The sequence below is a fragment of the Cherax quadricarinatus genome, chromosome 1 (genome assembly GCF_038502225.1).
Source record: "Cherax quadricarinatus isolate ZL_2023a chromosome 1, ASM3850222v1, whole genome shotgun sequence".
Classification (NCBI taxonomy): Eukaryota; Metazoa; Arthropoda; class Malacostraca; order Decapoda; family Parastacidae; genus Cherax; species Cherax quadricarinatus.
In genome coordinates, this window is record NC_091292.1 from 53,874,393 (window position 1) to 53,895,951 (window position 21,559).

General features: G+C 38.9%; 1 protein-coding gene across 1 annotated transcript in view; it reads right to left on the bottom strand.

Moving 5' to 3' along the window:
- Positions 1–8,324: 8,324 nt before the first annotated feature.
- Positions 8,325–21,559, bottom strand: part of Atg14 (autophagy related protein 14) — a 231,955-nt gene continuing 218,720 nt past the window's right edge. Inside the window, exons 7-9 of the mRNA XM_070082299.1 lie at positions 12,178–12,354; positions 11,252–11,393; positions 8,325–10,149 (exon numbers count right to left, since the gene is read on the bottom strand). Of these exons, the coding sequence (XP_069938400.1) occupies positions 9,931–10,149; positions 11,252–11,393; positions 12,178–12,354 (538 nt within the window). The 3' untranslated portion in view covers positions 8,325–9,930. The remainder of the gene's footprint in view (positions 10,150–11,251; positions 11,394–12,177; positions 12,355–21,559) is intronic.

Sequence of the window (21,559 nt, forward strand, 5' to 3'; positions counted from 1 at the left end):
CCTGGTTCTATTGCTAACATAATATATGTTAGTGTAAACTTGTTATCTAGTGTTTGTATGCATTTGTAAGTGGAAAAAAAGGGTGTTCCACTTTACGGCGGTTTCCGCTTTACGGCGGTAGCCTGGAACCTAACCCGCCGTATAAGTGGGGCCCTCCTGTATATATATATATATATATATATATATATATATATATATATATATATATATAATTATATATATATATATATAATTATATATATATATATATATAATATATATATATATATATGGTATATATATAGTAGTAGGTTGGTAGACAGCAACCACCCAGGGAAGTACTACCGTCCTGCCAGATGACTGTGAAACAAAAACCTGTAACTGTTTTGCATGATGGTAGGATTGCTGGTTTCTTTTTCTGTCTCATAAACACGCTAGATAACAGGGATATCTTGCTACTCCTACTTACACTTTGGTCACACTTCACAGACACGCACATGCATATATATATATACATACATCTAGGTTTTTCTCCTTTTTCTAAATAGCTCTTGTTCTTTTTTATTTCTTCTATTGTCCATGGGGAAGTGGAAAAGAATCTTTCCTCCGTAAGCCATGCGTGTCGTATGAGGCGACTAAAATGCCGGGAGCAATGGGCTAGTAACCCCTTCTCCTGTATACATTTACTAAAAAAGAGAAGAAGAAAAACTTTATAAAACTGGGTTGTTTAAATGTGCGTGGATGTAGTGCGGATGACAAGAAACAGATGATTGCTGATGTTATGAATGAAAAGAAGTTGGATGTCCTGGCTCTAAGCGAAACAAAGCTGAAGGGGGTAGGAGAGTTTCAGTGGGGGGAAATAAATGGGATTAAATCTGGAGTATCTGAGAGAGTTAGAGCAAAGGAAGGGGTAGCAGTAATGTTAAATGATCAGTTATGGAAGGAGAAAAGAGAATATGAATGTGTAAATTCAAGAATTATGTGGATTAAAGTAAAGGTTGGATGTGAGAAGTGGGTCATAATAAGCGTGTATGCACCTGGAGAAGAGAGGAATGCAGAGGAGAGAGAGAGATTTTGGGAGATGTTAAGTGAATGTATAGGAGCCTTTGAACCAAGTGAGAGAGTAATTGTGGTAGGGGACCTGAATGCTAAAGTAGGAGAAACTTTTAGAGAGGGTGTGGTAGGTAAGTTTGGGGTGCCAGGTGTAAATGATAATGGGAGCCCTTTGATTGAACTTTGTATAGAAAGGGGTTTAGTTATAGGTAATACATATTTTAAGAAAAAGAGGATAAATAAGTATACACGATATGATGTAGGGCGAAATGACAGTAGTTTGTTGGATTATGTATTGGTAGATAAAAGACTGTTGAGTAGACTTCAGGATGTACATGTTTATAGAGGGGCCACAGATATATCAGATCACTTTCTAGTTGTAGCTACACTGAGAGTAAAAGGTAGATGGGATACAAGGAGAATAGAAGCATCAGGGAAGAGAGAGGTGAAGGTTTATAAACTAAAAGAGGAGGCAGTTAGGGTAAGATATAAACAGCTATTGGAGGATAGATGGGCTAATGAGAGCATAGGCAATGGGGTCGAAGAGGAATGGGGTAGGTTTAAAAATGTAGTGTTAGAGTGTTCAGCAGAAGTTTGTGGTTACAGGAAAGTGGGTGCAGGAGGGAAGAGGAGCGATTGGTGGAATGATGATGTAAAGAGAGTAGTAAGGGAGAAAAAGTTAGCATATGAGAAGTTTTTACAAAGTAGAAGTGATGCAAGGAGGGAAGAGTATATGGAGAAAAAGAGAGAGGTTAAGAGAGTGGTGAAGCAATGTAAAAAGAGAGCAAATGAGAGAGTGGGTGAGCTGTTATCAACAAATTTTGTTGAAAATAAGAAAAAGTTTTGGAGTGAGATTAACAAGTTAAGAAAGCCTAGAGAACAAATGGATTTGTCAGTTAAAAATAGGAGAGGAGAGTTATTAAATGGAGAGTTAGAGGTATTGGGAAGATGGAGGGAATATTTTGAGGAATTGTTAAATGTTGATGAAGATAGGGAAGCTGTGATTTCGTGTATAGGGCAAGGAGGAATAACATCTTGTAGGAGTGAGGAAGAGCCAGTTGTGAGTGTGGGGGAAGTTCGTGAGGCAGTAGGTAAAATGAAAGGGGGTAAGGCAGCCGGGATTGATGGGATAAAGATAGAAATGTTAAAAGCAGGTGGGGATATAGTTTTGGAGTGGTTGGTGCAATTATTTAATAAATGTATGGAAGAGGGTAAGGTACCTAGGGATTGGCAGAGAGCATGCATAGTTCCTTTGTATAAAGGCAAAGGGGATAAAAGAGAGTGCAAAAATTATAGGGGGATAAGTCTGTTGAGTGTACCTGGTAAAGTGTATGGTAGAGTTATAATTGAAAGAATTAAGAGTAAGACGGAGAATAGGATAGCAGATGAACAAGGAGGCTTTAGGAAAGGTAGGGGGTGTGTGGACCAGGTGTTTACAGTGAAACATATAAGTGAACAGTATTTAGATAAGGCTAAAGAGGTCTTTGTGGCATTTATGGATTTGGAAAAGGCGTATGACAGGGTGGATAGGGGGGCAATGTGGCAGATGTTGCAAGTGTATGGTGTAGGAGGTAGGTTACTGAAAGCAGTGAAGAGTTTTTACGAGGATAGTGAGGCTCAAGTTAGAGTATGTAGAAAAGAGGGAAATTTTTTCCCAGTAAAAGTAGGCCTTAGACAAGGATGTGTGATGTCACCGTGGTTGTTTAATATATTTATAGATGGGGTTGTAAGAGAAGTAAATGCGAGGGTCTTGGCAAGAGGCGTGGAGTTAAAAGATAAAGAATCACACACAAAGTGGGAGTTGTCACAGCTGCTCTTTGCTGATGACACTGTGCTCTTGGGAGATTCTGAAGAGAAGCTGCAGAGATTGGTGGATGAATTTGGTAGGGTGTGCAAAAGAAGAAAATTAAAGGTGAATACAGGAAAGAGTAAGGTTATGAGGATAACAAAAAGATTAGGTGATGAAAGATTGAATATCAGATTGGAGGGAGAGAGTATGGAGGAGGTGAACGTATTCAGATATTTGGGAGTGGACGTGTCAGCGGATGGGTCTATGAAAGATGAGGTGAATCATAGAATTGATGAGGGAAAAAGAGTGAGTGGTGCACTTAGGAGTCTGTGGAGACAAAGAACTTTGTCCTTGGAGGCAAAGAGGGGAATGTATGAGAGTATAGTTTTACCAACGCTCTTATATGGGTGTGAAGCATGGGTGATGAATGTTGCAGCGAGGAGAAGGCTGGAGGCAGTGGAGATGTCATGTCTGAGGGCAATGTGTGGTGTGAATATAATGCAGAGAATTCGTAGTTTGGAAGTTAGGAGGAGGTGCGGGATTACCAAAACTGTTGTCCAGAGGGCTGAGGAAGGGTTGTTGAGGTGGTTCGGACATGTAGAGAGAATGGAGCGAAACAGAATGACTTCAAGAGTGTATCAGTCTGTAGTGGAAGGAAGGCGGGGTAGGGGTCGGCCTAGGAAGGGTTGGAGGGAGGGGGTAAAGGAGGTTTTGTGTGCGAGGGGCTTGGACTTCCAGCAGGCATGCGTGAGCGTGTTTGATAGGAGTGAATGGAGACAAATGGTTTTTAATACTTGACGTGCTGTTGGAGTGTGAGCAAAGTAACATTTATGAAGGGATTCAGGGAAACCGGCAGGCCGGACTTGAGTCCTGGAGATGGGAAGTACAGTGCCTGCACTCTGAAGGAGGGGTGTTAATGTTGCAGTTTAAAAACTGTAGTGTAAAGCACCCTTCTGGCAAGACAGTGATGGAGTGAATGATGGTGAAAGTTTTTCTTTTTCGGGCCACCCTGCCTTGGTGGGAATCGGCCAGTGTGATAATAAAAAAAAATAAATAAAATAATATATATATATATATATATATAGATATATAAATGACCAAACCACCTCAACAGCCCCTCTTCTGCCCTCTGACTAATACTTTTATTAACTCCACACCTTCTCCTAATTTCCACACTCCGAATTTTCTGCATAATATTTACACCACACATTGCCCTTAAACAGGACATCTCCACTGCCTCCAACTGTCTCCTCGCTGCTGCATTTACCACCCAAGCTTCACATCCATATAAGAGTGTTGGTACTACTATACTTTCATACATTCCCTTCTTTGCCTCCATATTATTATATATATATATATATATATATATATATATATATATATATATATATATATAATTATATATATAATATATATATATATATAATATATATATATAATATATATATATATATATATAATATATATATATATATAATATATATATATATATATATATATATATATATATATATATATATATATATATGTATATATATATATATATGTATATATATATATATATATATATATGTATATATATATATATGTGCAATAAGATCACAGTAAACAGGTGATTTCAGAATATGCAAAACAACCACTCTGAAAGAATAGAGAAATTCCAAGCGCTTTCGTGACTACTCACATTATCAAGGAACTATGAAAGTAAAGCATCCAAGGAAGCTATATAAGGGGTCTGGTCGGCACCTCACTATCAGATCCCACAACGGTTTAAACACGTGACGCGCGGCGAGCCAACTTGGAAAGGTCCTTGGCACAACTCACCCCACAAACTATTCTACCCAAGAAATAAGAAATTTTAAAGATTATTTGTCCAGTGTATTATTAAATTCTTCCCAAATTCTCTTCTTAAGACTTTTAATATTAAAGTTGTATTCAAAAATCTCGATACAGTAAAAAAACTTTTGATAAAGAATTCCCCCCAAAATGCTGATGGATGTGTCTATAAGATTCCTTGTAAAATTTGCGATAAAGTTTATTACGGTCAAACTGGTAAAAATCTCTAACTAAGATTAAAACAACATAAATATAGCATTAGAACTGGACAAGATTCCAATGCTCTATTTATTCATGTAAGAGATTTTAACCATCCAATTGATTTTCAAAAAGTTGAGAAAGTAGTATCAAGCAAGTCCATGGTCGACAGGAATATAATTGAATCTTGTTTCATAAAAAGCAGTTTTGACAATAATATGAATATTTCCTTTGGTTTATATAAATTAGATCCATTTATAATTAATAGAATTTGGGAAGAATTTAATAATACACTGGACAAATAATCTTTAAAATTTCTTATTTCTTGGGTAGAATAGTTTGTGGGGCGAGTTGTGCCAAGGACCTTTCCAAGTTGGCTCGCTGCGCGTCACGTGTTTAAACCGTTGTGGGATCTGATAGTGAGGTGCCGACCAGACCTCTTATATAGCTTCCTTGGATGCTTTACTTTCATAGTTCCTTGATAATGTGAGTAGTCACGAAAGCGCTTGGAATTTCTCTATTCTTTCAGAGTGGTTGTTTTGCATATATATATATATATATATATATATATATATATATATATATATATATATATATATATTCTTTCTTTCAACACACCGGCCGTATCCCACCGAGGCGGGGTGGCCCAAAAGGAAAAACGAAAGTTTCTCCTTTTACATTTAGTAATATATACAGGAGAAGAGGTTACTAGCTCCTTGCTCCCGGCATTTTAGTCGCCTCTTACAACACGCATGGCTTACGGAGGAAGAATTCTGTTCCACTTCCCCATGGAGGATATATATATATATATATATATATATATATATATATATATATATATATATATATATCTTCTTCTTCTTTCTTTCAACACACCGGCCGTATCCCACCGAGGCGGGGTGGCCCAAAAGGAAAAACGAAAGTTTCTCCTTTTACATTTAGTAATATATACAGGAGAAGAGGTTACTAGCTCCTTGCTCCCGGCATTTTAGTCGCCTCTTACAACACGCATGGCTTACGGAGGAAGAATTCTGTTCCACTTCCCCATGGAGGATATATAACTATATATATATATATATATATATATATATATATATATATATATATATATATATATATATATTTTTTTTTTTTCAACAAGTTGGCCGTCTCCCTCTGGGTTTTCTTTTTTTCTTACTGGTTCTTGCTCTTGTTTATTTCTGCTTATCTCCATGGGGAAGTGGAACAGAATTCTTCCTCCATAAGCCATGCGTGTCGTCAGAGGCAACTGAAATGCCGAAAGCGAGGGGCTAGTAACTCCTCCTCCTGTATATATTACTAAATTTGAAAATAAAAACTTTTGTTTTTCTTTTGGGCCACCCTGCCTTGATGAGATATGGCCAGTTCATTGAAAGAAGAAAGTAGGACTGTAAAAGAAGTGACTGCAAGAACGTTGGAGAGAGGTGTGGGACTAAAAAATTATGAATATTACAAGAAGTAACAGTTGCCATCATTTAGCCAATGAAAAGTTGCCAAGACAGTCTTTGGGAGAATGTGCAATAATAGAAAGTTCAAAGTGAACAGAAAGAACGTGATGAGTTGAAAAGTCTGTTAAAAGAAGTTTATCAATAATTGATGCCTGATTGTAGTAATGCCAAACTTCTGTGTTTGTATGAGGCATTATCTTCAAGTGTCTCAGCAAGGAGGAGACTGAAGGCAGCTGATCTGTTGTGTTTGAGATTAAAGTGTGTTGTATTCAGAAAATAAGGAGTGAAGAAATTAGTAAACAGTGTGGTAGTACAGGATGTGTAGATCTGGGTTGGTGACAGAAGGTATAAGAAACATCCCAGAAAGAGTTGGAGAGAGTCTGAAGGTGGTTTTTGATGCCATCTACAACTTACACCAGCCAGCAGGAGAAAAGTGCACCTGGATTCAAGGCAGCAGAGGAGCACTTCACCTTGCTTCTGTGCATTAATGCATCAGGTGATTTAAAATGCAAGTTGATATTTATTGCTCCCAGAATCCTCGTGCTTCAAAAGGTAGATTAAAGCACTCTGATTGTTACTTGGTGGCCTAACAAGATAGCAATGAGTGAGGTACTGTGTGCTGAGTGGTTCAAGCATTATTTTATTCCTTCAGTCAAGATGTACCTGTTCTAAAAGAATCTTCCATTCAAGGTTCTCACTCTTGATAATTTCAATAACAATAATCCTCAAGTCTAGCAGTCTACAGACCAAAATGTGAAGATTGTGTTTTTACCATCAAATATGACATCTTTGAAACAACATCTGGAGTGATTACAACGCATAAATGCCACCACAGTAAAACCACTAATTAATGGACTCCCATTCAATGGAATTTGGAAACTAAGGACAAAAAACTCGGCCAGACAAACACTGGAATCATTGGACAGGAAGTCTGCAGTTTCTGGATTTTATCCATAGTGATGCTGTCCAGTAGCCTCCTGGATAAACAGACCAAGTCTGATGATTCCAACATTAATCCTGTACAAGCTAAAGCACCCACATCCAGGGTGTATCTGTTTTCATTGTTCCTGAGCCATTAGCTACCCACGTCAGTTTATTGTTTGTGCTCACTCATGCATGCACTCATCATTCAGTCTCCAATTTTCCCTGAAATTACAATGTTTTGTGTGAATTAATTTATCAAGTAAAGTGCAATTAACAATGGCTTCTTATGCAAATGGCCATGCCAAGAGGAAGTATGTGGTTCTAGTGTTGAGCAGAAACTTGAACTAATAAAGGAGGTTGAGTCTGGCAACTTTGTGGCATGGGTATGTGAGAAATATGGTGTTAAAAAACAGTGTCTGATCTTCATAGAACTAATGACAAACTTGCCAATTATATGCTTTAGTGTAGATTCTAACCATAAAGGTACAACAGTTGGTCATAAAAAGCATATGAAAATGACCCACGATAAAAAGCTTTTAGAAGCAGTCATAAATGGTATGTTCAATAATGTTCTGGTGTTGATGTTCATGGTGCTCATCTTCACTCTGCTGCACATAGGCTAGCAAACCACATGAACACAGAATTTCAGGGAAGTGATGGTTAGCTTTGGCGCCACTGTAATCATCATAGCTCGAGTAATGAGAAGACTTACGGTGAAGCTGGTAGTGAAAACATGGATGAAGTTGAGCCATTCAGATTGATGTAAAATAATACTATGAAATGAGAAGCTCCTTAAATCTCAACTGTTTAATGCTTTTGAGATGGTACTATTGTACATTAATGTATTTTCAACTTCAGTTTTATTTATAATACAGTACAGCCTCTCCTCACTTAGCGACGTACTTGTTTACTGACGTCTCAGATTTATGATGGGCTCTCTGACCAGTATTCATACCTAAATAATGTATATTAGAGCTGATTTCCTCTATTCTGTTTATTTCAATATACAGTACACTACTGTATAAACATTTAAAATTATACCAGAAATGTTATAAATGGTTCAAAGGTGACATTAAAACAATATCAAATATGGCTGACACAAACTCACTTCCATTATAGTATGCTCCTCACTTAGTGACAAATTCGTTTAACGATGTGGTCTTAGGAACAGAACTCCGTAGTTAAGTGAAGAGAGGGTGTACAATACAGATACTATATTTACAATACAGAACTGTACATGTAAAGTGCTGTACTGTACTATATGTTTTACAGATTACAATACCTGTATTCTTAAGTGTCCAGTAGTCTTCTGAATAAATAGACCAAGTTCGCTGATTAAGACTTTCGTCTGTTTGTGATAAATTAATTCCATAATTCAGAATCTACAAACAATCGGCAATAATGTACAACCCTCCAACTTATTAGTTCATTAATTAAAGGATTTACTGTACACATGAAAGGTGATGACAAATAAATCCACAGGTTTTTCCACAATAGAGTTAGGCCCAGGAAATAATAGACATGGCAAGGAAATTGACAAGCAAGGGCTTTCAAGATACAAAGCCAGAAAATGTAAATGAACTCTTAGACAGTTATGATGAAGAACAAACTGCAGAGGGAGGCAGATAACAAACAAGGATGAGGAAGAACTTGAATGTAAACCATCAACACCTCAAGATATACAGAAGATGCTGCATAGTATTAATATTGATGATTTTTTTAAAAGACTGATAAAGACCTTGACACATCTAGAAGCATTGTTGTGAAGCTGGATCTGGAGAAATTGTTGATGCCTTATAGTCAGCAGTATAAAGTACTGCTGGGTAAAACAGCAGAATGTATAGCTAAGGATTCCAGCAAATAATTCTGCACTGACATCAGCTTAAGAACCACATCATGAATCTCAGTCATCCACTTTGGCCCAGAAAGGCCACAGCAACCCTCTCTGTTGACCTCAAAACCAATGTGCATCAGCAACTATGTTTAAAAAAGTTGTTCTATACATTTTTTTTAGCTACATTTACTCTTGGCTGTTAAAACCTTATTACCTATAACTAGGCCTAGTAGGGTCACATCAATCTCTTCACATATTTCTAGATCAATAAGATATCAAAATCTTAATTTTTATTAAAGAAGTATAGAAAGCAACCCTGTTTTTCCATAATGCTTTTCACCTCACATATCACAAATTTACATACAGCAACAATTTTAGGAAGGTAACACACATGGTATGTGAGTTTCCTATATTTGTGTGGGTATGCTTGTATATTATATGTACATGTATGTGTATACATGTGTGTGTACACATGTATATGTATGTATGTGCATATATGTATGTATAGTTTGTACATACATGCACAGTCTGTATATGTACAGTATGTATGTATGTATGTATGTATGTATGTATGCATGCATGCATGCATGCATGTGTGTGTATATATTTATAAAAAGTATGCATATGCATAAAATTTTAACAGTAGACGATGTCCTTAAGGAAAATTTCAGGTGCAACCATACTTGCTAATTTCCATTGTTATGAGCCTATAAGACAAAATGAACTTGACTGGTTCCCTCTTAGCTACATTTATTGATTTCAACCTTCTGGGTTGCAATTTATGAACAAGTGAAAAAATATCCTCATAACTTATGATAGCCTGAAACTAAAATACATCGGTACTATAATTTCTATTTTTGCTGAGTTCCACTAAATCCTCTAAATAATGACATTACTGATGCAGCTGCTGAGGAAACAATACCCCCAGCTCCAGCACCTATGGTACCCATGCCCACACCTTGCCCAACCTGACCCATAGTTGCCTGAGAGTAAATGGCAGTGGAATTAAATGTAGAAAAAGCCTGATGTGTAGGTACAGATGGTGGCTCCAGGAGAGGTATGTTGGGGACCTGTAATATAGCCAAAGAAAACCCCATATTAGCAAGTCGCTCAAGATATTCAAAGCTAGCCTTATATTCTATCCCTGCGATTCATCTGTAATGCCATAAAATATTTTATGACATGGAGTTACAATTGGGTCATCTGCATGAGTTGCAAGCCTGAAAGTTTTGCTGAATCTCATTTTCTTCTGCTTCTACTGAGAAGATATTTTTTAATACTGTCAGTTTTTGGGAGCAACTTAAGCATTATCCTGACTAAACATTGCCTTTACTTCAGTGCACTTTTCTGGCCTGAAGCACTTGCCAACACATCACCAATAGTTTCATGACTTATAAATGCCATCTCTACATAAGCACCATATCTACTGTACAGTGGACCCCCGCATAACGATCACCTCCGAATGCGACCAATTATGTAAGTGTATTTATGTAAGTGCGTTTGTACGTGTATGTTTGGGGGTCTGAAATGGACTAATCTACTTCACAATATTCCTTATGGGAACAAATTCGGTCAGTACTGGCACCTGAACATACTTCTGGAGTGAAAAAATATCGTTAACCGGGGGTCCACTGTATATGAATAACATCACCATTGCAATGCCACCACCTCAGCTACAAGAACACAATCTCCACTACTTAAATACTGCCTTCACTGTATACATAATTTCCTTCTATATGAACCCTCCTTACCTTAATCAAATGTCAGTTCACTTATAATGTGTGTACTCCTGATGTCACACTGTTAATACAACACTGCCATATTAGCAGTCAGCTCATTCTGGCAGGAGTTGCTATACTTTTGAACATCCTTGTAAGTCAAGTCATAATTAAATTCACTTTACTCATTGGTTTCTTTATGACCTAACGGATTCACTTCAGTTTCATCTGAGGCTTAGTCTACTGTTCAATCCTCATTATTTTTTGTTTTATTTATGGACTAAGCCCCATGCAATGGCAATGCTGATGGTTCATAAGGCAAGGGCCAGAATTCTATTTTTTACAAGTTAACTAAGTTACAGACTATTACAGAGTCAAGTTACTAGATAACAGTCGAACTACCTTATTATGGTAACAAAAACAAAAACTCTAAAACTGTGTATTTATCACTTACGGTTTCCCACTCAGCAGACAGTGTATCTGTGTCCTCTTCCTCTTCAGAATCAGAGCCTTCTGGATTTTCCTCTTGAGCTCCTTCTTCCATACTTTCCACCAGAGACTCGGCAATCTCAAAACTCCCTTGTCTGCGAAGAGGTCTGCTAGGTGTGTAATTGTGTATAATGCAGTAAATAATTATAATCATAGAGTATACTATTTTGTATTAAGGAAAATATAAATCAGCATCAATGATGCACGAACAAAAATGTACACAGAATAAGTTAGATAATGTTTGACATTCAAATGTGACTCAAACAAGGAGAAAATTAAGCTTAATTTTTTTTACTATGTCAGCCATTTCCCACAAAGGTAGAGTGACCTAAGTAAGGGAATGCCTTTCCATATTTCCCATTGTTCATTCAACAGATATCATGCTGACAGTGTGGAGACGTCACAGCTCAGGTGACTTTCATAATAAAATTTGTGTATCTCTTTTATTATGCCTCCTCTCTTCCCCACTTTCTCAAAAACCTAAATTTAAACTGCCAAAACAACAGGATATGCTTGGGACAGTAAGCTACCCTCAGCCCTCATATGTATACAGCCTCTTCCCACTTAACAACGGGGTTCCGTTCCTAATAGTAGGTTGGTAAGAGAATTGGTTGTTAAGCAAGGAGCATACTATACTGGTAATGGGTTTGTGTCAACCATCTTTATATATTCTTTTAATGTCACCTTTCCACCATTTACAACATATTTATATTTTTAAATGTTTATACAGTAGTGTACTGTATACTGTAATAAACAGAATAGAGGAAATCAGCTCTAATATACATTACTTAGGTTTGCATACTGATTGAAGAGCTGGTCGTAAGTCCGAGTGGTCAGTAAACGAGTACGTTGTTAAGTGAGGAGAGGTTGTACTGTACAATGATGACATACCTTCCTAGGTCAGCCACTTGTGTGTCAAGAAGTGCTAGAAGGTTTGGGGTTGTGTGAGTTGGCCGCAGTAACTTTGCTGGAACATTTTGGGACAAACACAAATACAAAACATTTGTATTTAATCTTGCTACACGTCTTGCAAACTGTTGCTCGCTCAACTCATTTCTGCAAAATTCACTGAAAAAAAACATGCATGTCCATTAGATTTCAAGACAAGCCCATAGCGATAAACATTTTCCTCAACATTCAATTATTATTTATCTAAGCTGTGCAGGAAAAAAAAAAAAAGTAATATACACTGTATGTACAATACACCACTATATAGAAAAGTGGTGTTCAGTAACTCAACCTTCCTTTTCCTTACCAATTTTGTACGTTAACCCTTAAACTGTCCAAACGTAGATCTACGCTTACGTGCGTAGCGCTCCAATCTTGATTTCTAATGAGGACACTAGAGCACTCCAGGATGATTTGAATAGACTGATGCAATGGTTGGAGAAGTGGCAGATGTGGTTTAATATTGACAAATGCGGGGTAGGGGTCATCCTCGAAAGGGTTGGAGAGAGGGGGTAAAGGAGGTTTTGTGGGCAAGGGGCTTGGACTTCCAGCAAGCGTGCATGAGCGTGTTAGATAGGAGTGAATGGAGACGAATGGTACTTGGGACCTGACGATCTGTTGGAGTGTGAGCAGGGCAATATTTAGTGAAGGGATTCAGGGAAACCGGTTATTTTCATATAGTTGGACTTGAGTCCTGGAAATGGGAAGTACAATGCCTGCACTTTAAAGGAGGGGTTTGGGATATTGGCAGTTTGGAGGGATATGTTGTGTATCTTTATATGTGTATGCTTCTAAACTGTTGTATTCTGAGCACCTCTGCAAAAACAGTGATAATGTGTGAGTGTGGTGAAAGTGTTGAATGATGATGAAAGTATTTTCTTTTAGGGGATTTTCTTTCTTTTTTGGGTCACCCTGCCTCGGTGGGAGACAGCCGACTTGTTGAGAAAAAAAAAAAAAAAGCAAAGTTCTAAATGTTGGACAGTTAAATAACCATGCCAAATATAAACTAAATAATATAGATCTTAATACTACTGACTGCAAAAAGGATTTACGAGTTCTGGTTAGCAGTAATCTAAAACCAAGACAACAGTGCATTAGTGTTCGTAATAAAGCTAATAGAATTCTTGGCTTCATATCTAGATGTATAAATAATAGAAGTCCTCAGGTTGTTCAACTCTATATATCCTTGGTTAGGCCTCATTTAGACTATGCTGCTCAGTTCTGGTCACCGTATTACAGAATGGATATAAATGCTCAGGAAAACGTACAGAGGAGGATGACAAAGATGATCCCATGTATCAGAAATCTTCCATATGAGGATAGACTGAGGGCCTGAATCTGCACTCTCTTGAAAGGCGTAGAATTAGGGGGGATATGATCGAGGTGTATAAATGGAAAACAGGAATAAATAAAGGGGATGCAAATAGCGTGCTGAAAATTTCCAGCCAAGATAGGACTCGCAGCAATGGTTTCAAATTGGAAAAATTCAGATTCAGGAAGGATATACGAAAGCACTGGTTTGGTAATAGAGTCGTGGATGAGTGGAACAAACTCCCGAGTACAGTTATTCAGGCTAAAACGTTGTGTAGTTTTAAAAATAGGTTAGATAAATACATGAGTGGGTGTGGGTGGGTGTGAGCTGGACTTGACTAGCATGTGCTGCTGGGTCTGGTGCCGTGCTCCATCCTTGAGTGGAGGTGACCAGACTTGGTGGTTCATTGGGCTAATCCGGGGTGGGTGGGTCATGGGGCTAATTGGGGGGGGGCATAGGTCAGTAGGCCTGTTGCAATGTTCCTTCTTTCTTATGTTCTTATTTGAAAGCATGTAAAAAAAAAAAAAAGTAGATCTACGTTCGGAGAGCTACACGAAAAATTGCAAAGGTTAGTGGACGAGTTTGGGAGTGTGTGTAAAAGTAGAAAGTTGAAAGTGAACATAGAAAAGAGTAAGGTGATGAAGGTATCAAATGATTTAGATAAAGAAAAAAATTGGGTATCAAATTGGAGAGGAGGAGTATGGAAGAAGTGAATGTTTTCAGATATTTGGGAGTTGACGTGTCAGCGGATGGATTTCTGAAGGATGAGGTTAAACATAGAATTCATGGAGAAAAAAAGGTGAGTGGTGCATTGAGGTACAGTGGAACCTCAAAAATCGAACGTATCACATATCGAATGTTTCGAAAATAGGACCATTTTTTCGGACAAACTGTGTCCCTATTATTGAACGCGCCCCTATTTTTGGACCACCGGGTGCGGGACCTGTCTGCCGCCCGCTCTGTCTACATCCCCGCGCAGGTGCCGTGAGCAGTCTAGCTTTGTTTATGCTTGAGTAAACACTAACCTGTGCTCTCATTCACGCATTTTACAATTATTTTGTTGTGTTTAGTGCTTGTGGGACTGTGAAATAAGCTACCATGGGCCCAAAGAAACTTCCTAGTGGTACCCCTATGGTAAAGAAAGTGAGAAACACCATAGATGTGAAGAAGGAAATAATACAGAAGTATGAGAGTGGTGTGAGACTTGTTGAGCTTGCCAGGATGTATGGGAAAAACAAATCGACCATCGGTTCTATCCTGTCAAAGAACGAACAAATCAAGGAAGCTGATGTTGCGAAAGGTGTTAATATAGGGAGTGGATGAGGTGCCTTCTTCAAAGATTAAGGAGATCTGTGCCAAGTGGAATGATGTCCAAATGTCTGTGCAGAAGTACCACCCTGAGCAAGCTGAAACAAGCCATCTTTGCAACAAGTTCAGTGACATAACCATGTCCCATTTTAGGGAAATGTTAAAGAGGCGCCAGAAACAGAGGACTGTGGACAGTTATTTTGTGAGACAGGGGTCCAGTGACTCTCAAGCTAGTCCTAGTGGCATTAAAAGACAGAGAAGGGAAGTAACCCCAGAGGGGGCTTTACCTGAAGTCTTCATGGAGGGGGATACTCCTTCCAAACACTAACCCCAACTCCCTCTCTCCTCCTCCCTATCTTCCAGATGCCATCACCAATCTTCAATAAAGGTAAGTAAAAATGTTATTTTATATGTATTACTATACATAATTAAAAACTATAGTATTTGTTGTATGTAAAACTGTAATTAATCTCTATAAAATGTATTTTGTGTGTGAATATTTTTGGGTTTCTGGAACGGATTAATTGTATTTCCATTATTTATGGGAAATATTGCTTCGAATTTCAGACTTTTCGAATTTAGAACTAGCTCCTGGAACAGATTAAGTTCGATTTTTGAGGTTCCACTGTATATGTGGAGACAAAAAACATTATCTATGGAGGCAAAGAATGGAATGTATGAGAGTATAGTGGTACCAACACTCTTATATGGGAGTGAAGCTTGGGTTGTAAATGCTGCATCGAGGAGATGGTTGGAGGCAGTGATGTCCTGTCTAAGGGCAATGTGTGGTGTAAATATTATGCAGAAAATTCGGAGTGTGGAAATTAGGAGAAGGTGTGGAGTTAATAAAAGTGTTAGTCACAGGGTTGAAGAGGGGTTGTTGAGGTGGTTTGGTCATTTAGAGAGAATGGATCAAAGTAGAATGACATGGAGAGTGTATAAATCTGTAGAGGAAGGAAGGCGGGGTAGGGGTCACCCTCAAAAAGGTTGGAGGGAGGGGGTAAAGGAGGTTTTTGTGGACGAGGGGCTTGGACTTCCAGCAAGCATGCATGAGCATGTTAGATATTAATCCATTCCTGAAAGCTCATCGTATGCTGAAATTATCGTTAGCTGAATTAATTTTCCCCATAAGAAATATTTATTATTTTATTATCATAAGAAATAATGGAAATCAAACAGTTAATCCGTGCAAGACACCACAAAGTATGAAAAAGCACGTTTTTTTTCTCCATTCACTCCTATCAAACACGCTCACGCATGCCTGCTGGACCACATGAATGATGATGATTGATGGGATGGGAGGAGGGGAGAGTATGGAAGTTGTTAATGATTAGAAGGGGAATCCCCATCCATTAGGACTTTAGGTAGCACGTCCTTTTCCGGGGTTACTTCCCTTCTTCTTTTAATGCCACTAGGACCAGCTGACCGTGGTGCAGCAACAGCTGACTTTGGTGCAGCAGCAGCTGACCATGGTGCAGCAACAGATGACAGTGGTGTAGCAGCAGCTGACTGTGGTGCAGCAGCAGCTGACTGTGGTGCAGCAGCAGCTGACCATGGTGCAACAACAGATGATGGTGGTGTAGCAGCACCTGACTGTGGTGCAGCAGCAGCTGACTGTGATGCAGCAGCAGCTGACCAAGTGCAACAGCAGCTTACTGTGGTTCAGCAACAGCTGACTGGTGCAGCAGCAGCTGACCGTGGTGCAACAGCAGCTGACCGTGGTTCAGCAACAGCTGAATGGTGCAGCAACAGCTGACCGTGGTTCAGCAAAAGCTGACCGTTGTTCAGCAACAGCTGACTGTGGTTCAGCAACAGCTGACTGTGGTGCAGCAGCAGCTGACCGAAATGCAGCAGCTGTGGTGCAGCAGCAGCTGACTGTGGTGCAGCAACAGCTGATGGTGGTGCAGCAGCAGCTGACCGTGGTACGATAGTACGTATTTCCCACCCTTTTTACATATGATCGCTTGAGAGATGGTATCTCCTGGCATCTGTTTTTCGTTTATCCACACCAATAACAGTCTCTCAACATCTTCGAGCACTTGCGATCTCTGTTTCGAAAACAAACTTGCACCTTTAGCAAGAACAGCTTCCTTGACTGCCGTTTTGTTGCCCACAATAGTAGCGATGGTTGATTGGGGTTTGGTATACAACCTGGCCAGCTTTGAGACACTCACTCCACTTTTGTACTTAGCAAATACAGTGGACCCTTGGTTCACAATGCTATTGGTATCCGATAAATCTGGTAACCGATGCATTATATCACAGAAAATTTGCCTCGCTTCCCGATACAAAACCCGGTATGCGATGTGGTTTGTACGAGATGTGTCCACGTGTGGCCTGAACTGCCCCGTGTGTGCCAATGTTTACAAGCCAGCCAGTGTGCGCACATCTAAGGATACATTCGGTACATTCCATATTATCCATATTATCACTGTTTTTGGTGCCTGTTTTTGCAAAATAAGTCACCATGGGCCCCAAGAAAGCTCCCAGTGCCAACCCTTCGAGACCAAGGGTGCTAATGACTGTTGAAATGAAGAAAGAGATAATTGCAAAGTGCTGGTGACTATTACACTGACAATGTTGTGAACCACTTTAGGAAAGTCATAAAGGAACGAAAGGTACAGGCCTCTATGGACAGATATGTTGTGCGACAAAGGTCCAGTGACTCTCTACCTGGTCCTAGTGGCATTAAAAGAAGAAGGGAAGTAACCCCGGAAAAGGACTTGCTACCTCAAGTCCTAATGGAGGGGGATTCCCCTTCTAAATGCTAACACCATCCACACTCTCCCCTCCTCCTATCCCATCAATCATCACCAGATCTTCATTAAAGGTAAGTGTCAATTATTCTTTCGTTATTTATTGTTATTGTTATTGTAATTACTATTCTATTGCATTAAACTTAATATTTCATGTGGTAAAAGTTTTTTTTTCATACTTTTGGGTGTCTTGCACGGATTAATTTGATTTCCATTATTTCTTATGGGGAAAATTGATTCGCTTTCCGATATTTTTGGTTTACGATGAGCTCTCAGGAATGGATTAGTATCGCGAACCGGGGGTCCACTGTATCTCTTTTTTCATTTCCATAGTAATTTTCACCTTTTTTACCGCACAGTTATCACTAGAAGCTTTCTTGGGGCCCATGGTGACTTATTTTGCAGGTACAACCACTAAAAACGCTGTGATAATATGAAATGTTCCAATTGTATGCTTAGATGCGACTGCACTGGCTGGCTTGTAAACACTGGCACCTACAGGACAACTGAGGTGCGCTCAGGCCACACATGGACGCGTCTCGAACAAATCGCGTAGGGTGAGTTTTTTAGCGTTAGCTGAGGCAAAATTTTTGCGTTAAAATGTATCGTATGCTGGATTTAACGTTAGGTGATGCCATCATTAGCTGAGGGTCCACTGTATTTAATTAAGGGATTCAGGGAAACTGGTTATTTTTATATAGCCAGACTTGAGTCCTGGAAATGGGAAGTACAATGCCTGCACTTTAACCCTTTCAGGGTTGGTGCCGTACTAGTATGGCTTGCATGCCAGGGTTGGTGCCGTACTAGTACACATAAATTCTAGCGCCTTCAAATCTAGCAAGAGAAAGCTGGTAGGGCTACATATGAAAGAATGGGTTTATGTGGTCAGTGTGTGCAGTATAAAAAATCCTGCAGCACACAGTGCATGAGAAAAAAAAAAAAACTCCGACCGTGTTTTTGGTTTAACCCTTAAACTGTCCAAATGTAGATCTATGTTTTTTCAACATTTGAAAGTATGTAAAAAAACGTAGAGCTTCTTTTTCTTTTTTTACATTTGAAAACTTGTAAAAAAACTTTGATCTACATTTTTTTTTGTTATATTTGAAAATATGTTAAAAAACGTAGAGCTTCTTTTTCTTTTTTTACATTTGAAAACTTGTAAAAAAACTTTGATCTACATTTTTTTTTGTTATATTTGAAAATATGTTAAAAAACGTAGATCTACTTTTGGAGCACTACGCATGTGAATGTAGATCTGTTTGGACAGTTTAAGGGTTAAAACAGCGACTTTGCAGTGTATTTTCGTATGCTATTTATGGTTGTATTCTAGTTTTCCTGGTCTCATTTTACAGAATGGAAGACATATTACAGAAATTGAGATGATTTTGATTGGTTTCACAAAGAAAAGAACCTTCAAATTGAGCTCAAAGCAGCAGAAATGTTCGACTTTTCCCAAAGTTCAAAAGTAAACAAATCATGCCATACGTCCAATACATGTCAACTGGTGAATCTAATACAGTGGACCCTCGACCAATGTTGGCATCGTCTAACATTAAATCTGACTAGCGATACATTTTAACGCAAAAATTTTGCCTCGACTAGCACTAAAAAACCCGACCAACACTATTTGTTCCGTTCTAGACGCGTCCACTTGTGGCCTGAGCGCGCCTCACTTGTCCTCACAAGTTCTCTCACTGCCATCAACATGGCAGTGAGGGGACTTGAGCTAGAGTTCGTCACGGCCACGCTAGCTGGAGATTCGTCTGTAAAAACTTGCATTTGTGGTCACAGTGGTGCCTATGCTAACCTTCCTATGGTGTAGAAATATACCTAGTTGGACGAATCTTATTGTGGCTAGCTGGTCCAGTGGCTAATGCGACAGTCTGGAGTTTTGAGACTCTCTGACCGCGGGTTCAATTCCAGCCCATGGTATGGTTTAAGGAAATGTGTGCAATGTGGCTTAAAGTGCAAACTTTTTTTGATGAAAATCACCCTGACACAGCTACTGCAAGCCGTGTTAGCAACCTGTACACTGACAATGTTGTGAAACACTTTAGGAATGTCATAAAGGAACGGGAGGTACAGGCCTCTATGGACAGATATGTTGTGCGACACAGGTCCAGTGACTCAAGCTGGTCCTAGTGGCATTAAAAGAAGAAGGGAAGTAACCCCGGAAAAGGACTTGCCACCTCAAGTCCTAATGGAAGGGGATTCCCCTTCTAAACTCTAACACCATCAACACTCTCCCCTCCTCCCATCCCATCAGTCATCACCAGATCTTCAATAAAGGTAAGTGTCATGTAACTGTGCGTGTCTTCTTCAGTTTGTGTGTATTAAAATTAATATTTCATGTGGTAAAAATTTTTTTTTCAATACTTTGGGTGTCAGGAACGGATTAAATTGATTTCCATTATTTCTTATGGGAAAATTAACTTGACTAACGATAATTTCGATTAATGATGAGCTCTCAGGAACGGATTAATATCGTTGGTCGAGGGTCCACTGTATTCTTTCACAAGTGCGCTGATATTATTTATACCATTTCTACACTAATGCAGTAGGCTGCATAGCAATAAATCTTCTATTTTTTTTTTTAAGAATAAAAATTCAAAGTGGAAAGCCAAAGAAATATAAGAAGGGCCTGGGGATGTGACTAATGAACAGAGAACTTGTTATTTTAGTGTCAGGAATGTTTTTCTTGTTTATTCTGGACCCTATTTAGAAATTGGCATCTTTTGAAATTTGTGTGAAATTGCCAATTTGGCAAAATTGCCAATTTCTGACCACTTTATTGGATAGTTGAAATTAGTAAATGGGTGGTTTCTTGTACTCATTCGATAGAAAAAATGGAGTTCTAGCAAAATAGTTATGATTTTTGTCGACTGGTACATTGGAATTGGCTGAAAATAGGGCTCAAAGTGGGCAAAATTGCCGATGCGTAAACATCGTCAAGACTGCTAATTTCGCAAGAGCATAATTCGGTAAGTTTTCCATCGAATTTCATACTTTTGGTGTCATTATGATCGGGAAAAGATTTTCTATCATTTCATAAGAAAAAATAATTTTTTTTTTCGAAAAATTTCCGACCCTGAAAACAAGTTTAGGAGAGGGCCTGCCGACCCCGAAAGGGTTAAAGGAGGGGTTTGGGATATTGGCAGTTTGGAGGAATATGCTGTGTATCTTTATACGAATATGCTTCTAAACTGTTGTATTCTGAGCACCTTTGCAAAAACAGTGATTATGTGTGAGGTGAAAGTGTTGAATGATGATGATAGTATTTTCTTTTTGGGGATTTTCATTATTTTTGGGTTACCCTGTTTCGGTGGGAGACGGCCGACTCGTTAAAAAAAAAAAATCTACAAGCACAGTATAGCATATATCTGGATTTTCTTGAGTATCCTAGGGAGTTTACACTATGTACAATAACTGTATTTAAGTGTACCTGGGAGATAAGAGATAGATAGATATAGACAGAAATAGACAGAGCTAGACAAACAGAGATAGAGACAGCCAAAGTTAATCAGCCAACCACCCACCTATCCAGCCAGGCAACAGCCAGCCAGTCGGTCAGCCAGCCAGCCAGCCGGACTGCCCAACACATATTACAAGTTCCAGAATTGTTTCTCTTTACTTAGAGCATAGTTTATAGGACATTCTGACAGAACAACACTACCAGTGGTATCAAAATTTAAAGGATATTGTACAAATGTTGCACGTGGGTTATTATCAATGATTTTGATATTTCCTCGACCACTTGTGGCCACATTCATCTCAAAGCCACTAGACTCAAGGTCAATATCACTTTCCTCTAAACCCTTTGACTGTTTTGGTCATATATATATGTCTTACGAGCCAATGTGTTTGACGTAATTCTATTGGCTTCAAATCAAGCGGGAGAAAGCTGGTAGGCCCATGTGAGAGACAATGGGTCTGTGTGGTCAGTGCGCGC